Source organism: Heterodontus francisci, chromosome 42, assembly GCF_036365525.1.
Source record: "Heterodontus francisci isolate sHetFra1 chromosome 42, sHetFra1.hap1, whole genome shotgun sequence".
Classification (NCBI taxonomy): Eukaryota; Metazoa; Chordata; class Chondrichthyes; order Heterodontiformes; family Heterodontidae; genus Heterodontus; species Heterodontus francisci.
Window position 1 is genome coordinate 15,220,157 of NC_090412.1, and position 24,184 is coordinate 15,244,340.

Genomic DNA, 24,184 nt, shown 5'->3' on the forward strand with positions numbered 1-24,184 from the left:
TTGCATCAATTCCTGCATTCTGAAAACGGAGTTACAGCGTAATGAAATTGAATGTAAATGCTTTGCTGTATGTGCATAATCTTTACAGGTCAGTTGTCCTGGAGATATGATGCTGTTAATGAACTAGAAAATTTATGTAGCTAACGCTGCTGTTTCTTTCACTGTTCATTTGGTTGGGCAGGCATTGATGGGCCTTCTGAAGGGCTTTTCTCCTCCTCCTTGGAGTTTTGGACTATTCTAATGCACTTTTGGCTGGTCACCCACATTCTACTCTCTGGAAAATTCAGGTCATCCAAAACTCTTTTGCCCGTGTCTTAACTCTCACCAAGTCCTGTTCCCTGATCATCCCTGTGCTCGCTGACCTATGTTGGCTCCCGGTCAAGCAATGTCTTAATTTTAGAATTTTTATCCTTGTTTTCAAACCCCTCCATGGGTTTGCCCCTCCCTATCTGTGTAATCTCCTCGAGACCCTCAATCCTCCAAGATATCTGCGCTTCTTTAATCCTGGCCTCTTGTGTATCTCTGATTTTAATTGCTGCACCATTGGTGGCTGCGTCTTCAGTTGCCTAGGTCCCAAACTCTGGAATACCCTCCCTACCGCCTCTCCCCCTCGCTTTCCTACCTTAGGACACTCGTTAAAACCTACCTCTACGACTAAGCTTTTGTTCATTTGACTAATATCTCCTTTTGTGGCTCAGTGCCATACTTTGTTTTATAATGTTCCTGTGAAGCATCTTGGGACATTTTATTACATTAAAGGCACTATATAAATATGTTGTTTGTAACCTCAACCTTTTTTTGTTTGGAACTGAGGAGTTACCTATTTTATTTTCATTCAGAAGGATTAGGACATAAAGATATTTTGTAAAGCTGTGATTTAAAATTTAGTGTTAGGAGAGAATTGATTGTTCATGGATGAGGAAAATCTCCGAACATCTCATATCCTGGGTTGAATTGCACTTTCTGATGGCTGGTTGTGTAATGAAATTTGATGTTTACAGTGATATTTTTTGCTTAAGCATGCTACACTCCGAAGTGTCTTATTTTCTCTTAGAAATCTCTGCTGTGAAAAAGATAATGATAGGCCGAAAGGTTATATTTTGACATGTTTATCAATTATGAAGAAAGGTCACTGAAGTAAATTCAGAATGCTTCAGTTTGAGAGTGGATTGTTAATGTTATAACTGTTGAACTTCTAATTTGAAGTGTTAATTGCAGATTTCTAATTTACTAAGCAACTATTTGGAAATTGCGTTGCTATCATTCAGTGGAATGTTTAAGCATATTGATTTAGATTTCTTTTCTGAAGGGCGGGGCTTATTGTTGGCTTGATGTATTCTCAATAAAGCCTGTGAAATAACTTTATTTTTAATCATATTGTGCACATGAATTTATGGAAAGCTGTCAAATTCCACACGTGTCTGAAGAGGAAAAATAAAGTAAGCTGTAGCTGTTGCACATAATCCCAACCCACTCAATTTTGGTTTTACGTATTCAGCTGTGCTGGAGTAAATCTTAAAATTCACTGAACAGACGTAGTAGAACTGCATATGAAATATTCTATAAGTACATAAAGAATTGGGAAGAACATTTTGACACAATGTGAACGGTGTACTTTTTTTTGTTTTTGGTTGAATTTCATACTGTGTCACGGGTTTTGAATTTTTATTAATTTTGATCTGATTTTTAAAGGTCAAAATGGGAGATTGTAGCAATATCATTATGAACTCCAATTTGCATATAAAATTTTCATGAATGAGCATGTTTGCTCACCAAAATATTAACCATTACCTTTAATTCTGACTGCGCAAGTGGTCTATTTATTAAAAAATTGCATATGCAGTCTTTCTGTTTGCTGACAGTTGCATCTTTGCTTTTCAGTTTCTTATAAACACAGCTCGTTTGAAATGATTGTCATGTTTTAAACAAAATGATCAAATGGAAAATATTAACCATAGATTCATGTAGCAGTGGTACGTAGTTTAAAATCACTTTTTTGCAGTACATTTTCTTTCATATACATTTTTGTTACCTTCAGTTTTTGTATTCTGAGCCTTGGGAAGTGTTTGGGCAGTGATTGTACTGTTGCCACGTTATGGACATTGACTTCTCTCTTCACTCACCATGCTAATTGAAATGTACAGTAGCAATTTTTTGAATTTGCCACACCACTGTATAGTTCTGAACTCTAGGTGGATTTTCATTGGTTCCATTAAAAAAATATATTCTTAATGACTCAGTCGGTAGTGTTATAGAATCCCAGGTTTTATTTTTGATCTCTGTAACCTCACTGCCAGGGTAGAAGAAGGACATGTTCATTGCTTTAGTGCCCACACAATGGAAAAAAATTATAGCTATGGTTCTCTTTTCTAATCATGATCTAATTACTCTCCTGGAAAGTGCATGTATGTGGATTCAGATGAGGATAGGATCAAACTTAGCTGTAACCCCATTTAGTTGTCTAGCATTTCAGCTTTGAAGGAAATTAGCCAATAATTTTTTGGTTCATTTGTTGGAGTTTTGAAAATCCAAACTGTTTTGAATTTGTTTACAGCATTTCAGTGTTCAGAGCCTTTGACTTTCTAAATCGATTTTACATTTCCTGTTTTTCTTAGTTTTAAAACAGTTTACTGCATCACTTATCTTTTCCTCTTCACAACCAAATGAGTGTTCAAAACAAAAGTATTATCTTGAGAGCTGCCCACAGCTGTCTTCCATCAAAATCTTAACATCTGAGTCTTGGAGATCAGTAAGAGGGCAGCCTCTGGAGGTACATAGGAACAGGAGGAGTAGCCTCTGAAGCCTATTCCACCATTCAATATGATCATGGCTGATATGCGACTTGGCTCCATATACCCACCTTTCCCCTTTATCCCGTAATAACTTTGGTTAACAAAAACTTAACAATCTCAGATTAACAATTGACCGAGCATCAGTTGGCATTTGTGGAAGAGAATTCCAAACTTCTACCACCCTTTGTGTGTAGAAGTGTTTCCTACTTTCACTCCTCAAACGTCTAATTTTTAGACTATGCCCCCCAGTCGTAGACTTCCCAACCAACAGAAATAGTTTTTCTCTATTTACCCTATATGTTCCCCTTAATATCTTAAACTTCAATCAAATCACCCCTTAACCTCCTAAATCTCAGTGCATACAAACCTAGTTTGTGTAATCTCATATTGCAAGGTACTAAGTAGAGAAGGTTGATCTGCAGTATTATTTAAAGTTAAAACACAATTAGTTTTGTTAAAAGACCTCCCCTTCTTCCAGATTTATATCAACTCCTGCACCCTGCAGATTTGTGACATAATGTTTTGTGCATGCCTCTTCTCTGCTCAATCACCGAAGGCAGTACATTCGATATCAAACTTACTCACTGGAACCCACTTCCTAAATCTCTCTGCCTTTCCACTTGTTTAAAATATTCTTAAAATTAAACTTTTTGATTAAACTTTCAGTGATCCCTTATTGTTCTCTCCATGGCTTGATATCTGTCCTCTTCATCTATAAAACATTTGTTATTGTGGAGTAAGGCAACATAAGTACAAACTAGTTCAAGGCAAATTCAGGATTGATGTTAGGAAGCACTTCATGCAGCAAGAATGATTGATACCTAAAATGGTCTCTGAGCAGGGTAGTGTTAGTAAAGGGCTGAGAATCTTTCAAGAGGTAATTAGATGCTGCGATTAGAAGATCATAGTCTTAATGGAAAGATGAGCTGAAAGACCATATTTGTTGGTCTATTTCTTTGGGATCAACATGCAGTAATAATAACTATGAAATTGTGCGCTTATATGTATTTGCATTTCATTGATTTTTGCAGTGATAGAAAATTAGCAACTGTTGTATTTAATCTGCATGCGGCCATTCTGGGGTATTCATTTCATAGAACCGTAGAGGTGTACAGCACAGGAGGAGGCCAGTCAGCCTACTGTGCCTATGGCAGTTTTTTTTTCTAGACTCATTTTGCTGCTCGGTTCTTTCCATTTCGCCCTGTGGTTTCCTGTAATTCAAATGTTTTCTGATTCTTCCTACTTGGATAAAAGCAAAATACTGCAGATGCTGGAAATTTGAAATTAAAAACAAGAAATGCTGAAAATACTCAGTAGGTCTGGCAGCATCTGTGCAGAGAGAAGCAGAGTTAACGTTTCAGGTCGTCTATGACCTGAGACGTTAACTCTGCTTCTCTCTGCACAGATGCTGCCAGACCTGCTGAGTATTTTCAGTATTTCTTCCTACTTGGCTGTCTTGACTGTTCTTTGTGATAAGGCATTGCATATGTTTAGCAATTCCCTGTGTGAATAATTTCTCCTCACCTTTCACTTAACTCTTGGTTATAATTTTAAATTTATGACCCCCTCACCACTGACTCTCCAACCAAATGAAAGACTTTCCCTTTTCATTCTATCAAAATTCAGTGAATGTCTCATTCAGCGTAAGTTAATTAGATTTTTATAGTGTCCATTGTTTGCCTTTTGTGTTGAGCCCTAAGTTCTAGAATTCCCTCCCTAAACCTCTTTGCCACTTCCTGCTCAAAGCTTTACCTCTTTGATTAATATTTTGGTCACCTGTCCTAATATCTCGTGTGCCTCAGTATCAAATTGATAATCTTGAGAATTTAATTTGATTGCTCCTGTGAAGTGCCTTGGGATATTTTATCAATATTAAAGATGCTACATAAATGCAAGTTCTTGTTGCCTGAAGTGGTAGGGCCCAGGAAGGACATTGAACTGGGATTTGAGACTTCCCCAGAGGCAGAGGATGTGTTAACCACAACTGTATTCGTGTCATAGAGTCATAGTGATACAGCACTGAAACAGGCCCTTCGGCCCACCGAGTCTGTGCCGACCAACAACCACCCATTTATACTAATCCTACATTCATCCCATATTCCCTACCACATCACCACCATTCTCCTACCACCTACCTACACTAGGGGCAATTTACAATGGCCAATTTACCTATCAACCTGCAAGTCTTTGGCTGTGGGAGGAAACCGGAGCACCCGGCGGAGACCCACGCGGTCACAGGGAGAACTTGCAAACTCCGCACAGGCAGTACCCGGAACCGAACCCGGGTCGCCCTACCATCCAGTTTGAATTAAAAATGGGCCACTGTGTGGGCAGTGGAAGTAAAAGGTGAGAGAAAAATACCATTCGAAGATGTATGGTCTTAAAATCTATATTCTGGTATACTTCATACTCCAAAAGGGAAGACTTTAAGTGTTATGTGCCATGCATATTTGTGCATCTGAGAAAGCCTTGAATAAATAAATTGATAGAGGTCTTTCTCTGAAAATAGATTATGCAGCTGATTTACTTAATTGGCTATTTTCTGATGTACTTCAGTATCATGATTGAAACAGTAAAAGGTTACAATGGTATAGAATAATTTTGTATAAAATGCGCAATTTTACAGACTTCTAGTGTCAGGGCCCAAAATGTACCTTGTGAAAGATGATTTAGTGATACCAACAAGTGCTTTCTGGCGACTTAGGAATTAAACTGGGACTAGAATTATACAAGGAGTTAACCACTCTGATGCAATGAAGATACACTGCCTTGAGAATTCAGCATATAAATCATATAATTTCTTTTTAAATAATTCCTTTTTAAATCATTTCTTTTTATGATGATGGAACTTGGTGGATGTTACGAAAGTAACCAGCTTCCCACAACAAATAAATGGATGTTATGGTTCAGCTTCATCAGTTTGCCTTAGGACTACAGTCTTTTTGGCGTTATGTCTACAGCCCCTTTATGATCAGGCTTACAATGGAATAACTCATTTTTTGGTCTGATGAGTCTGAATCACTCTTCATGTCAGTGTAGAGATGTCACAGTTTAAACTCAACTAATGCTTTACAGTCAATGAGCTTTAACATAAAGCTCTTTTTTTCTCCTTTTCATCCCTGTATTAGTGAGCTGATTCTTTCTGACACTTTGTTGTGTTATGCTTTCATTTCCTTTATTACTAAATATTTTCTTCTATGTTGCTGGAGGGTCACAACATTGGATGTAAATGCGTATGGTATGTAGTGAAAAATTATAGTTTTTGATACGTTTCTGAAAAAAATTTAAAAGAGTTGGATGATTATTGTTGTCTCTGCCTGATTTTAGTAATCTAGAACACTAGCGTTGACGTGCAATTTGCCCTTCACAAGTTAATAATTGCTGAGACACTCAGTCTTCAGTTTTTCTCCATATAGGTTTTGTTGTTTGCATGTGCTCTAAATCCTGGTAAATGATGATGCTGATCACAGAAGAGCATTGCTCAACCATTTTGGAGGCCAAAACACATTATTTATCATATTAATTCTTGTGTTAGATTCAGTACTTTCTAAGGTTTTTCATTGATGGGACAGATGGCCTCTTTCAGTGCCATAATGACTCTGACATGAATGGTCAGCAAAAAGTGGGTACTGATAAGTATTCCGCTTTGTACCTGATGGCTTTATAATATAGTTGGTGAAATCATGTATTCTATTTTCCAAATATTATCTGCCATTACTTTAACTGTCAAGGTTAGCATATCAATTTGGGTTTTGTAGGGAGAGCATTTTCCAAACTAAGTTGTTACAAACTTTAATTTTTTCAATGGGGCCGGGTATTCAACATCTTTTGATTTTTGAATCTTTTATATTCTGAACTGATATAGAAGGTTAGAAAGTGAACAGGGCAATAGAACCTGCACTCTTCTCCAGCTGAGAAGATTGTAGATGGTTTACTGCAGAGCTTCCATCAACTTTTGAGTCGGCTTGTATGACTCGTGATATCTCATCCATCAGTTTTCTTTGCTTCATTGGTGAAGGACTTGGTTTGTTTTCTCATCCCTCTGTCCTCCCCCCTCAGCTCAGTTGCCAATATGGAGTTCTCCTGCAGAAGATTTTTTTTATGGCAGAACAAAGACTCCTTGCAAAGATTTCTTGCACAACCTTCCATTTATTTCTTGAATTAACAGTGACAGTTTATGTTCTTTTGGAGTTTGTTTTCTGTAAAGTCCTTGTGTAATGCTTCCTTTATAAGCATGCAATTGCAATCAAATTTACACATTGTTTAATCACTAAGGAGTATTGCACAGATCTGTTTAGAGTTTTATGCTGAATAAAATGAGATGTTATCAGTGGTCATTAAAATAGTATGCTTGCAAACCTTGTGTTTGTTGATGTAGTCTAAAGAAGATCGAGTCCTCAGTGTTCATTTTATTAAAAGTTGTACTTTGAAAGTCTGTTAACAAAGTTAAATATGGTTTTAAATTTCTAAACTGCCCTTCTATTTAACAAAGCTTTTTTGTCCTTAGTGCAAATAAAGGAAAGTGCTGTTCCTGTTTGGCTTTTTGGGACTGCAGTGTCATTTTGTATGAACTAGTTAGGGGAGAATCAGTAAGCACTAACTTTACTGTTTTATTTAGATCTAGTTTTATCCTAGTTTTCTCTTCTGCTGTATGAAAGATGAGGGGCTGGATTTTACCTTAGGCGGACGGGAATTAGGCACCAACGTGAAAGTTGGTGGCGAATCCGCTTCTGCCTAGCCCTGGCTTTAATTGTCCCGAGAGTCATATTGAGGGATGGGAAGAGGTTTTGGAATAGAATGATTGTTAATTGCTGTACTAGAGAACAGGAGGTGGTTAAATAGAAGTGATATTAGCATGAGACACAATGAGAGAAATCAATGAACTAAAATACATATATGAAACAGTGTGTGGGGATAGGAGGGTAGACAGAAGCATGGAAAGCTGACTTATTGGAATATAGTTCATGGGCACTTGTTGCTGTCTTTGGTACCTCACTCAATTGACACTGTAAGTCCAGTCGTTGCATGCTAGCAGCTTTTGTACTAAGGCAATTGTAGAGGGGACGAAGGGGTGTGTCTTTTCAAGGGTTACTTAGTCGCACTCAGAAGAGAGAATCCTGATAGATATATGTACTTAAAAAGGAAAACATCTGCAGGGCAAGAAAACGAAGTGGGACTAATTGGTGTATCATTCAGAGAATTGGCACAGGAATGATAGACCAAATGGCTTCCTTTTGTACTGTATGATTCTATGATAAAATGTCTCCTCGGCCCAGACAAGGGCCACTTCAATATGCTATTTTCTAAAATAAACTTTATCTGAAGTAGCTGGGAAGGAGAAGGGTGAGTGATCAGAAATGTTACTTCCTCATTTGTAGTGTCCTGCTGAATTTGGATCTTACTCTTGTTACGATGGAGGCGGGAGGAGTGCATTGTTTATTCTAGTTCCACTCCTCCACAGGTCACAACATATATTTATATTTTTTCCCACTTAGTGATACAGTCAATCATAGACTCTATTTTTATCCTAGAATGAAATGCACCAACCAAATTTCTTCAATAAATAACAAAATTATCAGTTTATTATAAAACAAGTCTTAACCAGTAATGAAGTAAGGCATAAACAAACAGATTGAAATAGTAAAGCTCCCTTTTTACCTTAGCCCCTCACACACACACATACGTACACCAGTTAACCAGAAAATTAAAGGGATTTTTGTTTTTAAATTTCTATTACAGACAAAGAAAAACACTTGGGCTGAATACTTGCTCATTCTTGAAGAAACAGCAGATGAGATATGTTGTGTTTCAAAACTGGCATATACTCTGGCCTCTGAGTACGCGTAGACGGGTCACTGGGATCTTTTAGAACTGTTCTTTTCAGGTGGCGTTGAGAATTAATTTAGCAGGCTTTTCTTCAAAGACAGAGTTGACACAGTGGACTTCTCAGGGTCTTTTAGAGAGGTGCTGAAAAGCTGAGCTGTCTTGTCGTCTTCTCTCCTTCCTTGGGAATTCTCTTCTCACCTTGGAAGTTTTCTCCCTTTTTATACAGTTCAGCCCTAACTCAAAACAATTCAAAAGCAAAACTGACAACAGGAGGTCAACCTTTTGACTTCCATCAATTTTGACCTGTCACTATTTTGTAAACAACTTCTCCAGCTGTCCAGGTTCTCTGTTGTTTATTGAGCTGGAAGTCAGGTGGTTTCCTGGAAAGGCTTGTTATTGTTGCTGGAAATCAGGTGGTTTCCCGGAAAGGCTTGTTTTCCTCAAGACCTCTCAGTGCCCCCTTTAAAAAAAAACATTTCCAGGGACTGTTTTTCAAAGTCAAGTGGCCTTTACATGACTGCCTTTGAAAACTCCAAAGTTTAACATTTCTTCAATCTTTCAAAAATGAATCCTCAAAAATTATATTTAACAAAACACAGAGGCACTTTTGTAACACTCTGCCATCTAAGAACTAAATTCATGATGAGCAAATGTACTCTGCCTTCAATGAGTATTTGATGATGTAGCCAAGAATGAGTTTTTTTTTTGTTTCATGCAAATAGGAACTGTCAATGATGTAATGGTTTCATGTAATAATATTTGATATTTTCACTCTGATTTAAAGGTATGGACTGAAGACAAATGACCAGATCCTGGCTGATGAGAAGCACAAAGAACTGTAAGTTCACTTTAATTGAGTAACCACAGTCTGAAATTTGCTACTGAACCATTAACAGTGGGTTCCCTCAAAATTTGGACTGTCCTGTTGTGCCCTTTTGTATATGCTAAATGATACTGAATTGGTCAAGTTGTAGAACTTGGTCTTATTGTTCACTACTCAAAGGGGAGGTCTGCAGAACTCACTGCAAGTGACCTAAATAAGTCCACTGCAGTCAGAGGGATTTTAATGTGGTTCTTTGCATTCTGTCTCAAAATACTGCCGAAGATACAAAGTGGATAAGAAGATAAGAAATAGGAGCAGGAGTAGGCCAAGGCCCCTTGATCCTGCTCTGCCATCAGTAAAATCATGATCTTGGATCTTAATAATCTTAGACCTCAAATTCACTTGCCTGCCCAATCCCCATACCTCTTGATTTCCTTAATGTCCAAACGTCTTTTGATCTCGGACTTGAATTTGCTCAACGACTGAGCATCCGCAGCTCTCTGGGATAGAGAATTCCAAAGATCTTCCTTTCAGTGAAGAAATTTCTTCTTGTCTCAGTCCTAAATGGCCAACCCTTTACCCTGCGACTATGGTCCCTAATTCTAGACTCTCCGGCCTGGGAAACAGCATCTGGCTTATCAAGCCCTCTCAGAATCTTTGTTTACCTTCTAACTCCAAGTGACATCACTAGTTTATATTGAAGTAAACTTGATCACATAGCCAGTGCAGAATGAGTTCGCAAATTTGTTGTGCTGATCAGTGGTTATTTTTTTCTCCTTTCTCTTGCATTATATTAGAATTATATTGCACAGGTTTATGTATAGGGAACAACATCTGGTGACTGTTCACAGTGCTTCAGTCCTATGCATACCTTTGATGACTGCAGATAAGTTTGAAAATGCTAAGTAGTACAGGGACTTTGGTATACCGGATAACTACAGGGAGTTAGTACAAAGAGATATAGAAGAAATTGCCTCTGAGAGAGAGGCAAGCGCAATTGTATTTCATTTTAAGTAGAGCTTTGTGTTTCTGTCCAGGTGTGAGGGGAAAAGGTGTAATCTGACTTTGGAGGAATTGGAAGGTTACTGTAATGCAATGTATGGTTAGTTTGGCACTGCACCTCTGGTTCTGTGTTCGTACTATTGAGAAATGATTTTCATGACAGTACTCAAACAATTTAACGATGTTTGTAAATCATGTCTAATATACAGTGCAGTTTTTTAAATGGTATATTTTTATGAAGGAAATTAATATTGAGGAAAAAATCCACTTTGAGATAAGGCAATGAGGGGAAAGGAATTGCATAGCACTGTTCCCCTCTGTCAGAAAACTGAGGTAGAGTATGCATTTGGTGGAGTCATTGCTCCTATGGTCAGTCCTTGGTCCGCGAAAAGTTACATTAAATGTCATGTTTACACGAGTTGCCTGTGGAAACAATGTTAAATATTTGTTATAGATAAAGATATCTATGTTTTTAACCTTGGGTTAGTTGCATTCAAAGAGATCATTTATTGAATAGCATTTTCGAGAAAGTATACTGAAACAAATTCTGTTGAGCCACATAACATGTTTGAAATAAAATAATCTTCATAAACTGACACATAGTAGCTGGCCTTTTTTAATCTGTCACTGCTGAACACACAGATGAAAAACAATCCACTTAATGGACTTGAAAGCGCAATCCTTTGTGTCGTAATCTGATATTTCCAATGAGTGAGATTCTTCATTTTGCATAAAAACATCAAGTCCCAAATGAGGAAATGCAATTTGGGCCATGTAACCTGCTCCCTTCAGAGTCCACATATAAACATATGATTATTCCACTATGGACAAGTTATTTGGATGTATTTGTCAGGCCTCAGTACTTTGTCCTTCATTTGCTGAGCTAGGTTGTGCAAAACGTTTCTTTTGTTTATTATCATACTTCTAATCTCACTTTTAACCAAATAAGGATTTCCCTCCTCCCTAAAATCCTTTGCCCCAGTAAACACTGGGGCAAAGTGCCTGTTAAGTATCCCCACCAATTGCCATTCATCATCTACTTACTCACTATCTTTCAGGGGTTCAGGCTCACATATAACAATTCTCATTTTACTGGTATATTTGTAGAATACTTCACTTTTTAATATATGTTGAATTGTCTCTTCATATTCCCTCCTTGCTTTCCTCATCCTTCCCAAACTTCTTCCTTATTTTCTCCTATTCTGTATGTGTTGTTTTATTCATGCCTACCAGCCCCATACGCTCTCATCAATTTCAGTTTATTTCTAATCTCTGTATTTATCCATGGTATCCAGAAACTTGATCTAGTCTGATTTGGAGGTTCTCAGGAGTTGGGTGCCAGGGAGGTTCGGGAGACTTTAATACTAGGGTGTTTCTCCTGACCTGAGGTTCATGAGCCCTGCAGTCTGCCAACGATTGACATGTCAGTCCAACTGCAGGCATTAATGTCTGCTGGAACCCCAAAAGCGCTCACCTATCGATGCTTATCAAAGCTGCGATAGTCAATCTTTTCATTTCGCACACCATGGCCCACTGGTGCACCTTCCCCAAGTCTCCATATCAGGCGGAAATTTTTTTTGTTGTGTACATCACTGAGTTGAAACATTAATAAGCAAAAAGAGAAATTTAATAAAGTTTACGGAAGGTTACACATATATTAACATAAATTTAAATCACACCATTGAAACCAAAGTGCAAACCTGAGCAGTCTCAGGACCATCATCCTTTATCATCCTGGCAGTTTGAGGTGCTGGTGTCACTGGCAGAGGGGCCAAGGAGCTGCTGTCCGCATCAGGAGCGCCCTGAGAGAAGCCCCTTGATGCTAACTACTGCTGCTCCTCAGCCGTCACAAAGCACATTTGGGCCTCCCTGCTGACCCGAGAGCAATGAGCACCAGGAGGAGATCTCTCCGGTGCCTCGTCCCTCTCGCATTGACCCTGATGCATGGAGCTCAGTGGCAATGCATTGGTGTACAGGTCTGTGGAATCTCCAACAGCCACTGGTTGGTCTGCTGGAGCTGGCTCTCCATAACAGTCACCAATCGGTCAATGGAGGAAGCCAGTCATGCAGATGAGAGGGACATGGCATCACTAATGACCTGGATGGACTCCTCCACAATCCGAACCACAAATCTGTATGCGTAATTTGCTCAACTGAGGTGACCGAGCTAGTGATCGGTGCGGGACAAGGATGTGTTGCTACACCCTCAGAGGTCCCCTCCTCCTCCTCCTCAGAGGTGGTCTCACATCCCCTGGATATGTTGTCTGGCAATAGCTGGGATTCACCTGCAGTAGAAAACAGAATGATCAGGTCTGCGTGACACTCTGGACTGAAGGACCTGTCTTTGGCTGCAGTTTGGCCACATGTCTGTGACTTTGAACACGTGACCAACCTTCACAATAGTTTGAAGCTCTCCCCTGTGCCTGTAATCTGGGAAACTCGCCCTCCTGGCCAGGTGCTCTGACTTCATTGTCTGCGATGACCAGCCTCCGTCCTCACCAGCCAGTAGCAGTCCCCACTCCTCCACAGTTGTAAGATTTGCAAACCGGTCTGTGCCCTTTTACGAGCATTCTGGGCCCCCCTCCTGTGGAGATGCATGAGAATCATATCAGTTACTTGACTTGAAAGACCACCCGTTTATCCCTCGTGCTGCCTCTGGGACCATTGCCATTCAAGTGTGAGGCTGGCACACGTCTGCACCCTTGTGCGGGTCAGATGTGCCAGGCATATATCCATTGCAGAGCTGCAGCTATTCACTCCAGATGGAGGTCTTCCACTTTGCAACATCAACACCTGGGTACCCACCCATTTGAGTACAAAGCAATGAGGACTGAGATTTGCCACTCACCCTCGCAGAGCGGAGAAGGTTGTTGACTCGCTTGCGGCACTGCATCCACGTTCTCCTCACAACCCCACAGCTGCTGAGCTCCTCCACAATCTCCATCCAAGCCTTCTTGGTGGTCTGGGGAAGCCTCCTCCTTTTGTCCTGTGGCAACAAGACCTCCTGCCTTGCTTCAGCCACCTGGAGGAGGACATGCAGGGAGTCATCGATGAACCGTGGGGCCACCTGGGTTGTTCTCTCCATCGTTGCCACAAGGGGGTGCTGGTCCTCCAAAGGTCGCATTGGTGGGATGCATGACAGTCTGGTGGGTTGCCCGTAAGGTCAGAAGCCAGTTCGTGGTTCCCCTCAGCTTGTTATCCATGTTTGTTCATTTTCCAGTTCATGAGCTCCATTCTTCTTCAAATGTAGCCCATCATTGCAGAATAGATCTCATCTTCACCAAAATTGATGCTATTGCTTCAAAAACTGAAACCTTTTCCATGGCAACCCTTTTAGCTGCAAGTTGCGCACCTATTTTGTTTTAAATTTATTCATTCACGATGTAGGCGTCGCTGGCAAGGGCATCTATTGCCTATCCCTATACTAATAAGTGGCTTTCTAGTCCACTTCAGTGGGCAGTTAAGAGACAATCAAATTGGTGTGGGTCTGGAGTCACATATGCCAGACTGGGTAAGGACTGCAGATTTCCTTCCCGAAAGAACATTGGTGAACTAGATGGGTTTTTATGATCCTGAAGTTTTATGGTGACCATTGGGGTCAGTAGCATAGTGGCAATGTTACTGGACTAGTACTCCAGAGACTTGGACTAATGCTCCATTCAAATCCAAATTGATAAATCTGGAATAAAATGCCAGTCTGCTTAATAATCATGAAACTAATCATAAACTATTGTTTAAACCCATCTGCTTCACTAATGTCCTACGGGGAGGCAATCTGCCATTCTTATCCAGTTTGCCCTATGCAGACTCCAGATCCACAGCAGTGTGGCTGTATCTTAACTTCCCTCTGAAATAGCTTAGCTATATCAAACCACCACAGAAATGAGCACTGTGGTTGTATGTGCACCACATGGACTGCAGCGGTTCTAGAAGGCAGCTCGCCATGACCTCCTCGAGGGCAATTAGGGATGGGCAATAAATGCTGGCCTTGCGAGTGACGCTCACATCTCAAGAACGAATTTTTTAAAAATTAGTGGGATTAGAACTCTCATCTCTGAATTACTAGTCTAGTTAAACATAGCCATGATACTGCCATACCCCTGTTTTATCCTTAATCTTCCTACCCTCACCTCTACTAGCATGGAATGATTCAGAGATTATTGTACTTGAAATCCTGCTCTTAAACCGGTTTCCTAATCTTTTAAATTCCGTTTTCAGAGCTTCAGGCATTTCCGTTCCTATATCATGTGCTCCCGTGTGGACTATGATGGTTGGCTATTATCCATCATAGTCCATAATAATTTCTGGTTTTCCCAAAATATCCCTTGTTGTAGTATCGGGGTGGGGGGCGATGAGCTACAAAGCACCTGGCACTCTTCGTCTGGACTACAAAAGATTGTGTCTAGCCCTATTAACTATCAAGTCTCTTACTGCAGCATTCCTAACTGAATTGCTAATTACCGTCCCACTGGGTTATCTCAGGTTTTATGGTACCATTTGAATCTATTTGATCATTTGCTCGGAGTCACCATCCTCCCCACAGGAAGCCAGTGCTTCAAACGTGGCAGAAAGGGTAATTTGCCCTGGATATTTCTGCTCGAACCTGTCTCTTCTCGTTTTCCTTGACCTGTGGATTGTCACATTTCCTTTCTCTACCATTGCCAGTTCCCTATCTCTTAATGGGGTGACTTTCCTCTTAAACTCTAGCTCCAAAAACTTCTCTCCTTTCCAATTTTGCCAGATAGTCTCCAACTTTGCCTCAAGTTTTGAGACCATGAGCTCAAGTAATTTTCTGCAAATGTGTTTGTACAAATTAACATCTGGTATTCAAGACTCCCCATGCTCTGCAGGAGCCACATATTGCTGCCCCATTCCTGTGCTGCCTTTTTTGCTATAAATAGTAAACATAGTTAGGTTTTTTAATATTCTTTATCTACTTAAATTAAAGTTAAACCACTTTGCTCCTCCTTCCCTTTCTGTTCTGAATTCCTGGCCTAGCTAAATTTCCATTTTAGAATTACCATTTTTACTTTGTTTCCCACCGTGCTCGATGATCAGGTCACTGGTGTCATCTCTGGTTGAGCTTGAGTTGTTACTTACCCTATTTTTCTGGCCATAGCATAATCGACTGCGACATATGGAAATGATTATGAAATTGTGTTCAGATGCTTTTCCAAAAATAAAGTTGTTTCTCATCCAAGCATAAATATGTATGATGGATTATTTATGATACTTTGTAATCTGCAACTGATTATAAAGTAGTATATAATTAAACGTTTTAGACAACTACATAAACTGTTATGAAAAAACTAACAAGTTTGCTCCCATCATCTGAACCCTGAAGTGCAGTTGAAGCCTAGAAATCAACCCCATGTATTCCTTTTAAGTTAGGAGTTTATGGAGGCAGCTTTTTGGGTCTCTTTGGGCAGCAGCAAAGGATGGAGTTGGAACGCCTGTAAGTTTGTTTAATGACAATAAGATTTCAGAGATTTTCATATGGTCGTTAACGATTTTTCTGATAAATTTTAGTCACAATCAACAGTGGTGCTTTCAGCATTAGTGGGAGCACTGAGATTCAGCTTTACCTTTACGACTTCTCTCAACCCACTGACTGGCTTTTCTTTTAATTTGTCCTCAAGATGTTCGTGACACTGGCAAGGTTGTATTTATTAGTTGCTTCGAGGAGATGGTGGTGAGCCTTAAACCTATTGCAACCTTTGAGGTGATGGTGCCTCGTCACAATTATTTTGGAACTGTGTGGATTGCTAGGCCACTTCAGAAGGCAACAGCATAGTGATGTGTTACTTTCCCTGAAGCATTTTAGTGAACCTGTTGATTTTTATGACAACCTGGTTTGTCCTGTTTTTTTCCTGGTGCTTTTCCACAAGCTACTGAGGTCAGTTTCACAACTTACCCATGGTGGGATTATGAATTCACAAACTGTGCACTATACTGGGAGCAAGATGTATCCCAGCCTGGTGACTCCCAAATGAGCCCTTCTGCTTTGCAACATTTATCCACGGCTCTCAATTTACATTTTACCCACTCTACTCTACTCTCCTCCATTGCTTAAGACCCCCTGCTCCTACTAGTAGGAGTATTGTGTCCAATTTTGGGTACCACACTTCAGGAAGGACATGAAGGTTTCGGAGAGGTTACAGAGTAGATTCACTGGGATGGTTCCAGGGATGAGGGATTACAGTTATATGGATTGACTGGAGAAGCTGGGATTGTTCTCAGAACAGAGAAAGAAGAGATTTGGTAGATTTTTTTAAAAAATGATGAAGGGTTTAGATGAAGTAAAGCACAACTGTTTCCAATGGCTGAAGGGTTACTAACCAGAGGGCACAGATCTAAGGTGATTTGCAAAAGAACCAGAGATGACACGCGGAAAACATTTTTCCAGACACGACGAATGATTCGTATTTGCAGTGCAGTGCCTCAAAGGGAGGTGGAAACAGAATCAATATTAGTCTTCAAAAGGGAATTAAATAAATACTTGAAGGAGAAAAAGTTGCAGGGATAAGGGGAAAGAGCAGGGGAGTGGGACTAACTGGATTGCTCTTGAAAGAAGCCGGCCCAGACTTGATGGGCTGAATGACCTTATTCTGCGCTGTATTATTCGATATTGGGTACATTTTAGCTTAATCTACAATGAAAACTACGTATACAGAGCATGCTGTCCATCCACCTAACTGCTTGTATATAGTGGCTGGGGCCATGCTCCTATTTGATTCCTTGGAATCTTCTGCTGTCAAGACTGTGCTATTCTGCAGGACTGCAGTGTATGCCTTGGTTATGTCATGGCTCTGCTCTGCCACTCAAATCGCTTTAAATTCACTAATCTGTTCCAGCTTGCAGTGCCCACCCCACACCTGCTGTTGAGTTTCAGGATTGTTCTTCTGTGCACTGCAGGTTTCTCAGCTTTCCTCTGCTGCAGTCCCTGGACAGAGATCTACTTTCTGTTGGGCTGAATTCCATGTCTCTGTTGGCTTCTGGACTTTACTGCAAACTCCACTGTTGCCACTGCTTTCCATTGAGACTATATTCTCTGTCAGCACCCTCTAAGAACAAGGGTGACCACGGTGACTGCAACAACTACCGTGGAATCTCCATGCTCAGCATAGTGGGGAAAGTCTTTGCTCGAGTCGTTTTAAACAGGCTCCAGAGCTGGCTGAGCGTGTCTACCCTGAGGCACAGTGTGGCTTTCGAGCAGAGAGATCGACCATTGACATGCTGTTCTCCCTTCGCCAGCTACAGGAGAAATGCCGCGAACAACAGATGCCCCTCTACGTTGCTTTCATAGATCTCACCAAAGCCTTTGACCTCATCAGCAGACGTGGTCTCTTCAAACTACTAGCAAAGATCGGATGTCCACCAAAGCTACAAAGTATCATCACCTCATTCCATGACAATATGAAAGGCACAATTCAGCATAGCAGAGCCTCATCAGACCTCTTTCCTATCCTGAGTGGCGTGAAACAGGGCTGTGTGCTCGCACCTACACTGCTTGGGATCTTCTTCTCCCTGCTGCTCTCACATGCGTTCAAGTCTTCAGAAGAAGGAATTTTCCTCCACACAAGATCAGGTGGCAGCTGGTTCAATCTTGCCCGTCTAAGAGTGAAGACCAAAGTACGGAAGGTCCTCATCAGGGAACTCCACTTTGCTGACGATGCTGCATTAACATCCCACACAGAAGGGTGTCTGCAGAGACTCATCGGCAGGATTGCGGCTGCCTGCAATGGATTTGGCCGAACCATCAGCCTCAAGAAAAGGAACATTATGGGACAGGACGTCAGAAATGCTCCATCCATCAATATCGGCGACCACGCTCTGGAAGTGGTTCAAGAGTTCACCTACCTAGGCTCAACTATCACCAGTAACCTGTCTCTCGATGCAGAAATCAACAAGCGCATGGGAAAGGCTTCCACTGCTACGTCCAGACTGGCCAAGAGAGTGTGGGAAAATGGCGCACTGACACGGAACACAAAAGTGCGAGTGTGTCAAGCCTGTGTCCTCAGTACCTTGCTCTATGGCAGCGAGGCCTGGACAACGTATGTCAGCCAAGAGCGATGTCTCAATTCATTCCATCTTCGCTGCCTCCGGAGAATCCTTGACATCAGGTGGCAGGACCGTTTCTCCAATGCAGAAGTCCTCGAGGCGGCCAACATCCCCAGGATATGCACCCTACTGAGCCAGCGGAGCTTGAGATGGCTTGACCATGTGAGCCGCATGGAAGATGGCAGGATCCCCAAGGACACATTGTACAGCGAGCTCGTCACTGGCATCAGACCCATGGGCCGTCTATGTCTGCTTTAAAGACGTCTGCAAACGTGACATGAAGTCCTGTGATATTGATCACAAGTCGTGGGAGTCAGTTGCCAGTGATCGTCGGAGCTGGCGGGCAGCCATAAAGGCTGGGCTAAGGAGTGGCGAGTCAGAGACTTCGCAATTGGCAGGAAAAAAGACAGAAGCGCAAGGGGAGAGCCAACTGTGTAACAGCCCCGACAACCAATTTTATCTGCAGCAACTATGGAAGAGTCTGTCACTCTAGAATTGGCCTTTATAGCCACTCCAGGCGCTGCTTCACAAACCACTGACCACCTCCAGGCGCTTACCCATTGTCTCTCGAGACAAGGAGGCCAAAGAAGAAGAAGATATTCTCTGCTAGACTGCCTATCTTCCACTATCTGACCTGCTTACGCAGAGTTAGTTTGTGCTGCTCCAATGGAGCATTATCCTATACTAGTTCTTAGCCATTCCTGCTGGTTACCATGCTGCTCTGGATTTTGCTGCCATACTGATCTCTATTTTGCTGCTAATCGCTTGCTTTCTGTTGCCACCAACTCTACTTGTCCTTCAGAACTCCTCCATTACTCTTCGCTGAACTACGTTGGACCAGCTCTTCAAGTTGCTGCTGCTGCTCCCACTCTTGTGTACTCCTCACCTCTCTACAGCTGTTCATTGAAGGTTGTCAATCAGCTGCACTGATCTCCTTAATTTACCTTTCAGCTTTCACCTGGATTGCTAGACCTCACTGCTGTTGGCCCTTAGGTTTTAACGCCACTGCTGCACACTCTTGATATATTGGATCTGCTGGTGGATGCTTTCAATACAAATCTTTTCTGAACACTCTGCTGGATCATTGACAATTCAGTACTCCTCCTTGGCCCTTCTATTCCACTGAATAACCTTCAGCAGTGCACCTCTCAAACATGCCCTGGATTCCCACAACTGTCACTCAACTTGGGCACTGATCATGGACACCCCAAGCACATGCCATCTTGTCCACAAGTCAACTTCATCTCACCACAGGATCTCCAACCAGCTCTTGAACTTTAGACTCTTCCCTGGCCTTTGTTTACAATCATGACATCTCTCCTAATCTCTGCCCTGCCTTTGTAATCTGAATTTTGCTCTCTGGCCCTTTTCTTCTATTTCCATAAATGATGTTTAGTCATGATGCTTCAGGCATCGTGTATGGGGCAGGCTTGATGGACTAGTCAGTCTTTTCCAGTCTTTGATTTTCACACGTTCGGGGTCAACAGGAAAGGTGAATCAACCGTGACTAACAAAAGAAGTTAAAGTTTGCATTAGGTCAAAGGAAGTGGCTTCTAAGCTCGCCAGAAAAAGTGGTAATCCAACAAAGGAGGGCGAAGAAACTGATAAAGGGAAAAGAGATTATGAATGCAAGCTAGCTAGAAACATAAAGGCGGACTGTAGAAGCTTCTTTAGGTATGTGAAGAGGAAAAGATTAGCAAGGATGAATGTGGGTCCACTGCAGGCGGAGACAGGAGAGTTTGTGGTGGGGAATGAGGAAATGGCAGGTAGACTAAATAATTACTTTGTGTCTGTCTTCATGGAGGAAGACACAGAAAATCACCCAGAAATGCAAGGGAACCAAGGGACTTGTAACAATGAGGAACGGTAAGAAATTAGTATCAATAAAGAGGTAGTACTCACAATTAATTGGATTGAAAGTTGCTAAATCCCCTGGACCAGATGAGCAATGTCCTGGAGTACTGAAAGAGGTGGCTATAGAGATAGTGGATGCATTGGTGGTTATCTTTCAAAATTCTATAGATTCTAGAAAGGTTCCTGCAGACTAGAAAGTGGCAAATGTAAACCCACTATTTAAGAAAGGAGCGAGATAGAAAACTGAGAATACAGACCTGTTAGTTTGACGTCCGTAGTAGGGAAAATGTCAATCTATTTTCAAGGATGAGCTTGTTCTATTGGCAGATATCCATTCACCAAAATCAGGAAGCAGGAGACTGTCTGTGATCCACAACTGTTTTATTCTCAATCCACAGTTCAGTACAAATACCAGTTTCCACTCTTCCCTTCTGGACTAAGTAAGTCCTGGTTAAAGGGACCAGCATTTTCAACATTGTCAGAGATAAGTGGACACTTGGAAAATAATGATATGATTGGGCAGAGTCAACATGGATTTGTGAAAGGAAAATCATGTTTGACAAACCTGTTAGAGTATATTAAGGATGTTATTTGTAGCATAGATAAAGGAGAACCAGTGGATGTGGTTTTATTTTTATTTATTTATTTTATTTTATTTTTTTTTAATTTTTATTTAGAGATACAGCACTGTAACAGGCCCTTCAGCCCACTGAGTCTGTGCCGACCAACAGCCACCCATTTATACTAACCCTACAGTAATCCCATATTCCCTACCACCTACCTCTATACTAGGGGTAATTTACAATGGCCAATTTACTTATCACCTGCAAGTTTTTTTGGCGGTAGGAGGAAACCAGAGCACCCGGCGAAAACCCACGCGGTCACAGGGAGAACTTGCAAACTCCGCACAGGCAGTACCCAGAATTGAACCCGGGTCCCTGGAGCTGTGAGGCTGCGGTGCTAACCACTGCGTCACTGTGCCACCCTGTGGTATATTTGGATTTTCAGAAGACTTTTGATACGGTCCCACACAGGACATTAGTAAAAAAATTAGAGCACATGGGATTGGTGATAATATGCTGCAATGGATTGGGAACTGGTTAACAGACAGAAAGCAGAGAGTAGGAATAATTGGGTCATTCTCAGGATGGCAGGCTGTTACCAGTGGGATACCGCAAGAATCCAGTGCTTGGGCCGCAGCTGTTTATAATCTGTATAAATGATTTGGATGTGGGGGCCGACAGTAATATTTCCAAATTTGCTTATGACGCAAAACTAGGTGGGAATGTAAGTTGTGAGGAGGATGCAGGGAGGCTTCAAGGGAATTAGGACAGGCTAAGTGAATGGGCAAGAACATGGCAGATGGAATATAATGTGAATAAGTGTGAAGTGATCCACTTTGGTAGAAAAAACCAAAGGCAGAATATTTCTTAAATGGTGAGAGGTTGGGAAGTGTTGATGTTCAAAGGGACCTGGGTGTCCTTGTTCATGAGTCACAAAAAGCTAGTATGCAGGTGCAGTAAGCAAATAAGAAGGCAAATAGTATGTTGGCCTTCAATGCAAGGGGATTTGAGTACAAGAGTAAAGGTGTATTCCTGCAGTTGTATTAAGCCTTGGTAAAACCGCACCTGGAGTATTGTGTACAGTTTTGGTCATTTTATCTAAGGAAGGATAGACTTACCATAGAGGGAGAGCAACGGAGGTTCACCAGACAAACCCCTGGGATGGCAGTATTGTCTTATGAGGAGAGATTGTATGTGGAAACTGGACCTGTATTCTCTAGAGTTTCGAAGAATGAGAGGTGATCTCATTGAAACTTACAAAATTCTTACAGGGCGTAACCGGTTGGATGTGGATCGGATGTTTCTTTTGGCTGGTGAGTCTCGAACCAAGGGACACAGCCTCAGCATAAGGGGCAGGCCATTTAAGACTAAGATGAGAAGGAATTTCTTTACTCAGAGGGTGGTAAACCTGTGGAATTCTCTATCCCAGAGAACTGTGGAAGCTCAATCATTGAACATGTTCAAGACAGAAATCAATAGATTTCTGGATACCAATGACATCAGGGGATATGGGGATAGTGGGGAAAAATTGCTTAGAGGTAGATGATCGTCCATGATCTGTCTGAATGGCGGACCAGGCCGAATGACCCACTCCTGCTCCTATTTCCTACGATCCTTTTATGATGCAGTGGGAGGAGGCTCAAATTTCCACTAATATTTTATCTGTCTTAATATTCATCTAAGACTGGATTTATTTTACCATTCTAAAAGCAGTAAAACTAGATTAGTATTGGCAGAGAACAAACGATTTCTGTTGACATCTGGGTTTTTCCATATTGGCAGATCCTTTAACTGGGTTGCCAACAGCAAGGCTGAGCAAGGACGTTACTCATCCTAAAGCATAGAGTAAATATTTGGAAGGACTAGACCAACCGTAAGGTCATTTAGTGACTGTGATCTCCTCCTAAGCCTCTGCCAGTGGAACATAATGGGTCATACAAACTGCAATGTTGTAATTTGCTCTTGAGTCTGCATGCTGCTATTTGGTGCGGCATGTTGGTTGCCATACTGAATAAAAACCTAAACTGAAAATATCTTTAAGTAGCTACCAGTGGCTAAAGTCCATTTTGATAATGTGATCTCAAGATTCTGCCTTAAGTTCTATATTGGCTATTGAGTACAGTGCAAGTTTTTCAGGTTAACCTTGAGGTTAAAAATTGACCATAAACTTCGATGTACTCATTTCCACAATGTATTTTTTCCTCCTGAGATTATTTTTCTATTCACTGGAATTCTCAGATAAATGAACAAACATCAAAGCACATGTATTAGCAGTCATTTAGAATGTTGTTTAACATGTTTTGTGAAATAGATGCCTACTTGAGACTCACCACAGGCGATGTTATTTGGTTCCTTTTGGCTTTTGATGTATTTTAATTTCCAGTACCCTTAGCTGTTTTGGATAGTGATGCTTATCACTTGTATTTTTAAATGAGTTTCTTTAGCAATGAAAATAATTAGGCTGAAAATCAATGTAGTATCCATGCCAAAGTCAGTGGCTGAATTTTTGAACTGCAGCATGTTTTCTTTGTGTTTTTTTGATGTTTGATGCTTGTTGTGCTGTGTAAGAGGATTATAACCTGAAATAACAGTGCATGAAGTGCTTCTGATAGAGCTTATCTTGTGAATTGGGGAAATAATACCTGATGCATGGGATTAAAAAGGATGCAAGGACAATTCTGAAAGAGTGGAGTTCTTTCTGTGGCTCATGACTGGTATAACGATGCCACACACTGTACTAAAATGGTACCAGTGTTATACTGGTACAAATGGTATCACTGAAGCATTACAAAAGTTAACATTCATTAATCAAAATATTTTTATCTCATTAAGTCACTTATGTAAACTCGAGGTATTGAGTCATGCATAGTTGCTGTAGGGACACAGTCATGATGAGAACAAGAAAACTGAGCATATACCAGTCGCGTGCTTCTCTCACATGGCAAGTACATAAATATAAAAAAAATTGTGCTTCTTATGCACTGAAATAATTAAATCACTGCATGATTTTATGAACTTTAGATCATTGAACAGGTTGGGTTCCGCCAGGGCCACTCAGGTCCTGACCTCATTGCAGCCTTGGTTCAAACATGGACAAAAGAGCTGAACTCAAGAGGTGAGGTGAGAGTGACTGCCCTTGACATCAAGGCAGCATTTGACCGAGTATGGCCTCAAGGAGCCCTAACAAAACTGAGGTCAATGGGAATCGGGGAAAACACTCTGCTGGCTGGAATCATATCTATCTCGAAGATGGTTATGGTTGT

At 41.1% G+C, this 24,184-nt stretch overlaps 1 protein-coding gene across 3 annotated transcripts in view; it reads left to right on the forward strand.

Moving 5' to 3' along the window:
- Window positions 1-24,184, forward strand: part of LOC137355466 (adenosine kinase-like) — a 240,118-nt gene that overhangs the window by 28,834 nt on the left and 187,100 nt on the right. For all 3 annotated transcript variants that reach the window (XM_068020615.1, XM_068020616.1, XM_068020617.1), the window contains exon 3: window positions 9,403-9,456. In XM_068020615.1, the coding sequence (XP_067876716.1) occupies window positions 9,403-9,456 (54 nt within the window). The remainder of the gene's footprint in view (window positions 1-9,402; window positions 9,457-24,184) is intronic.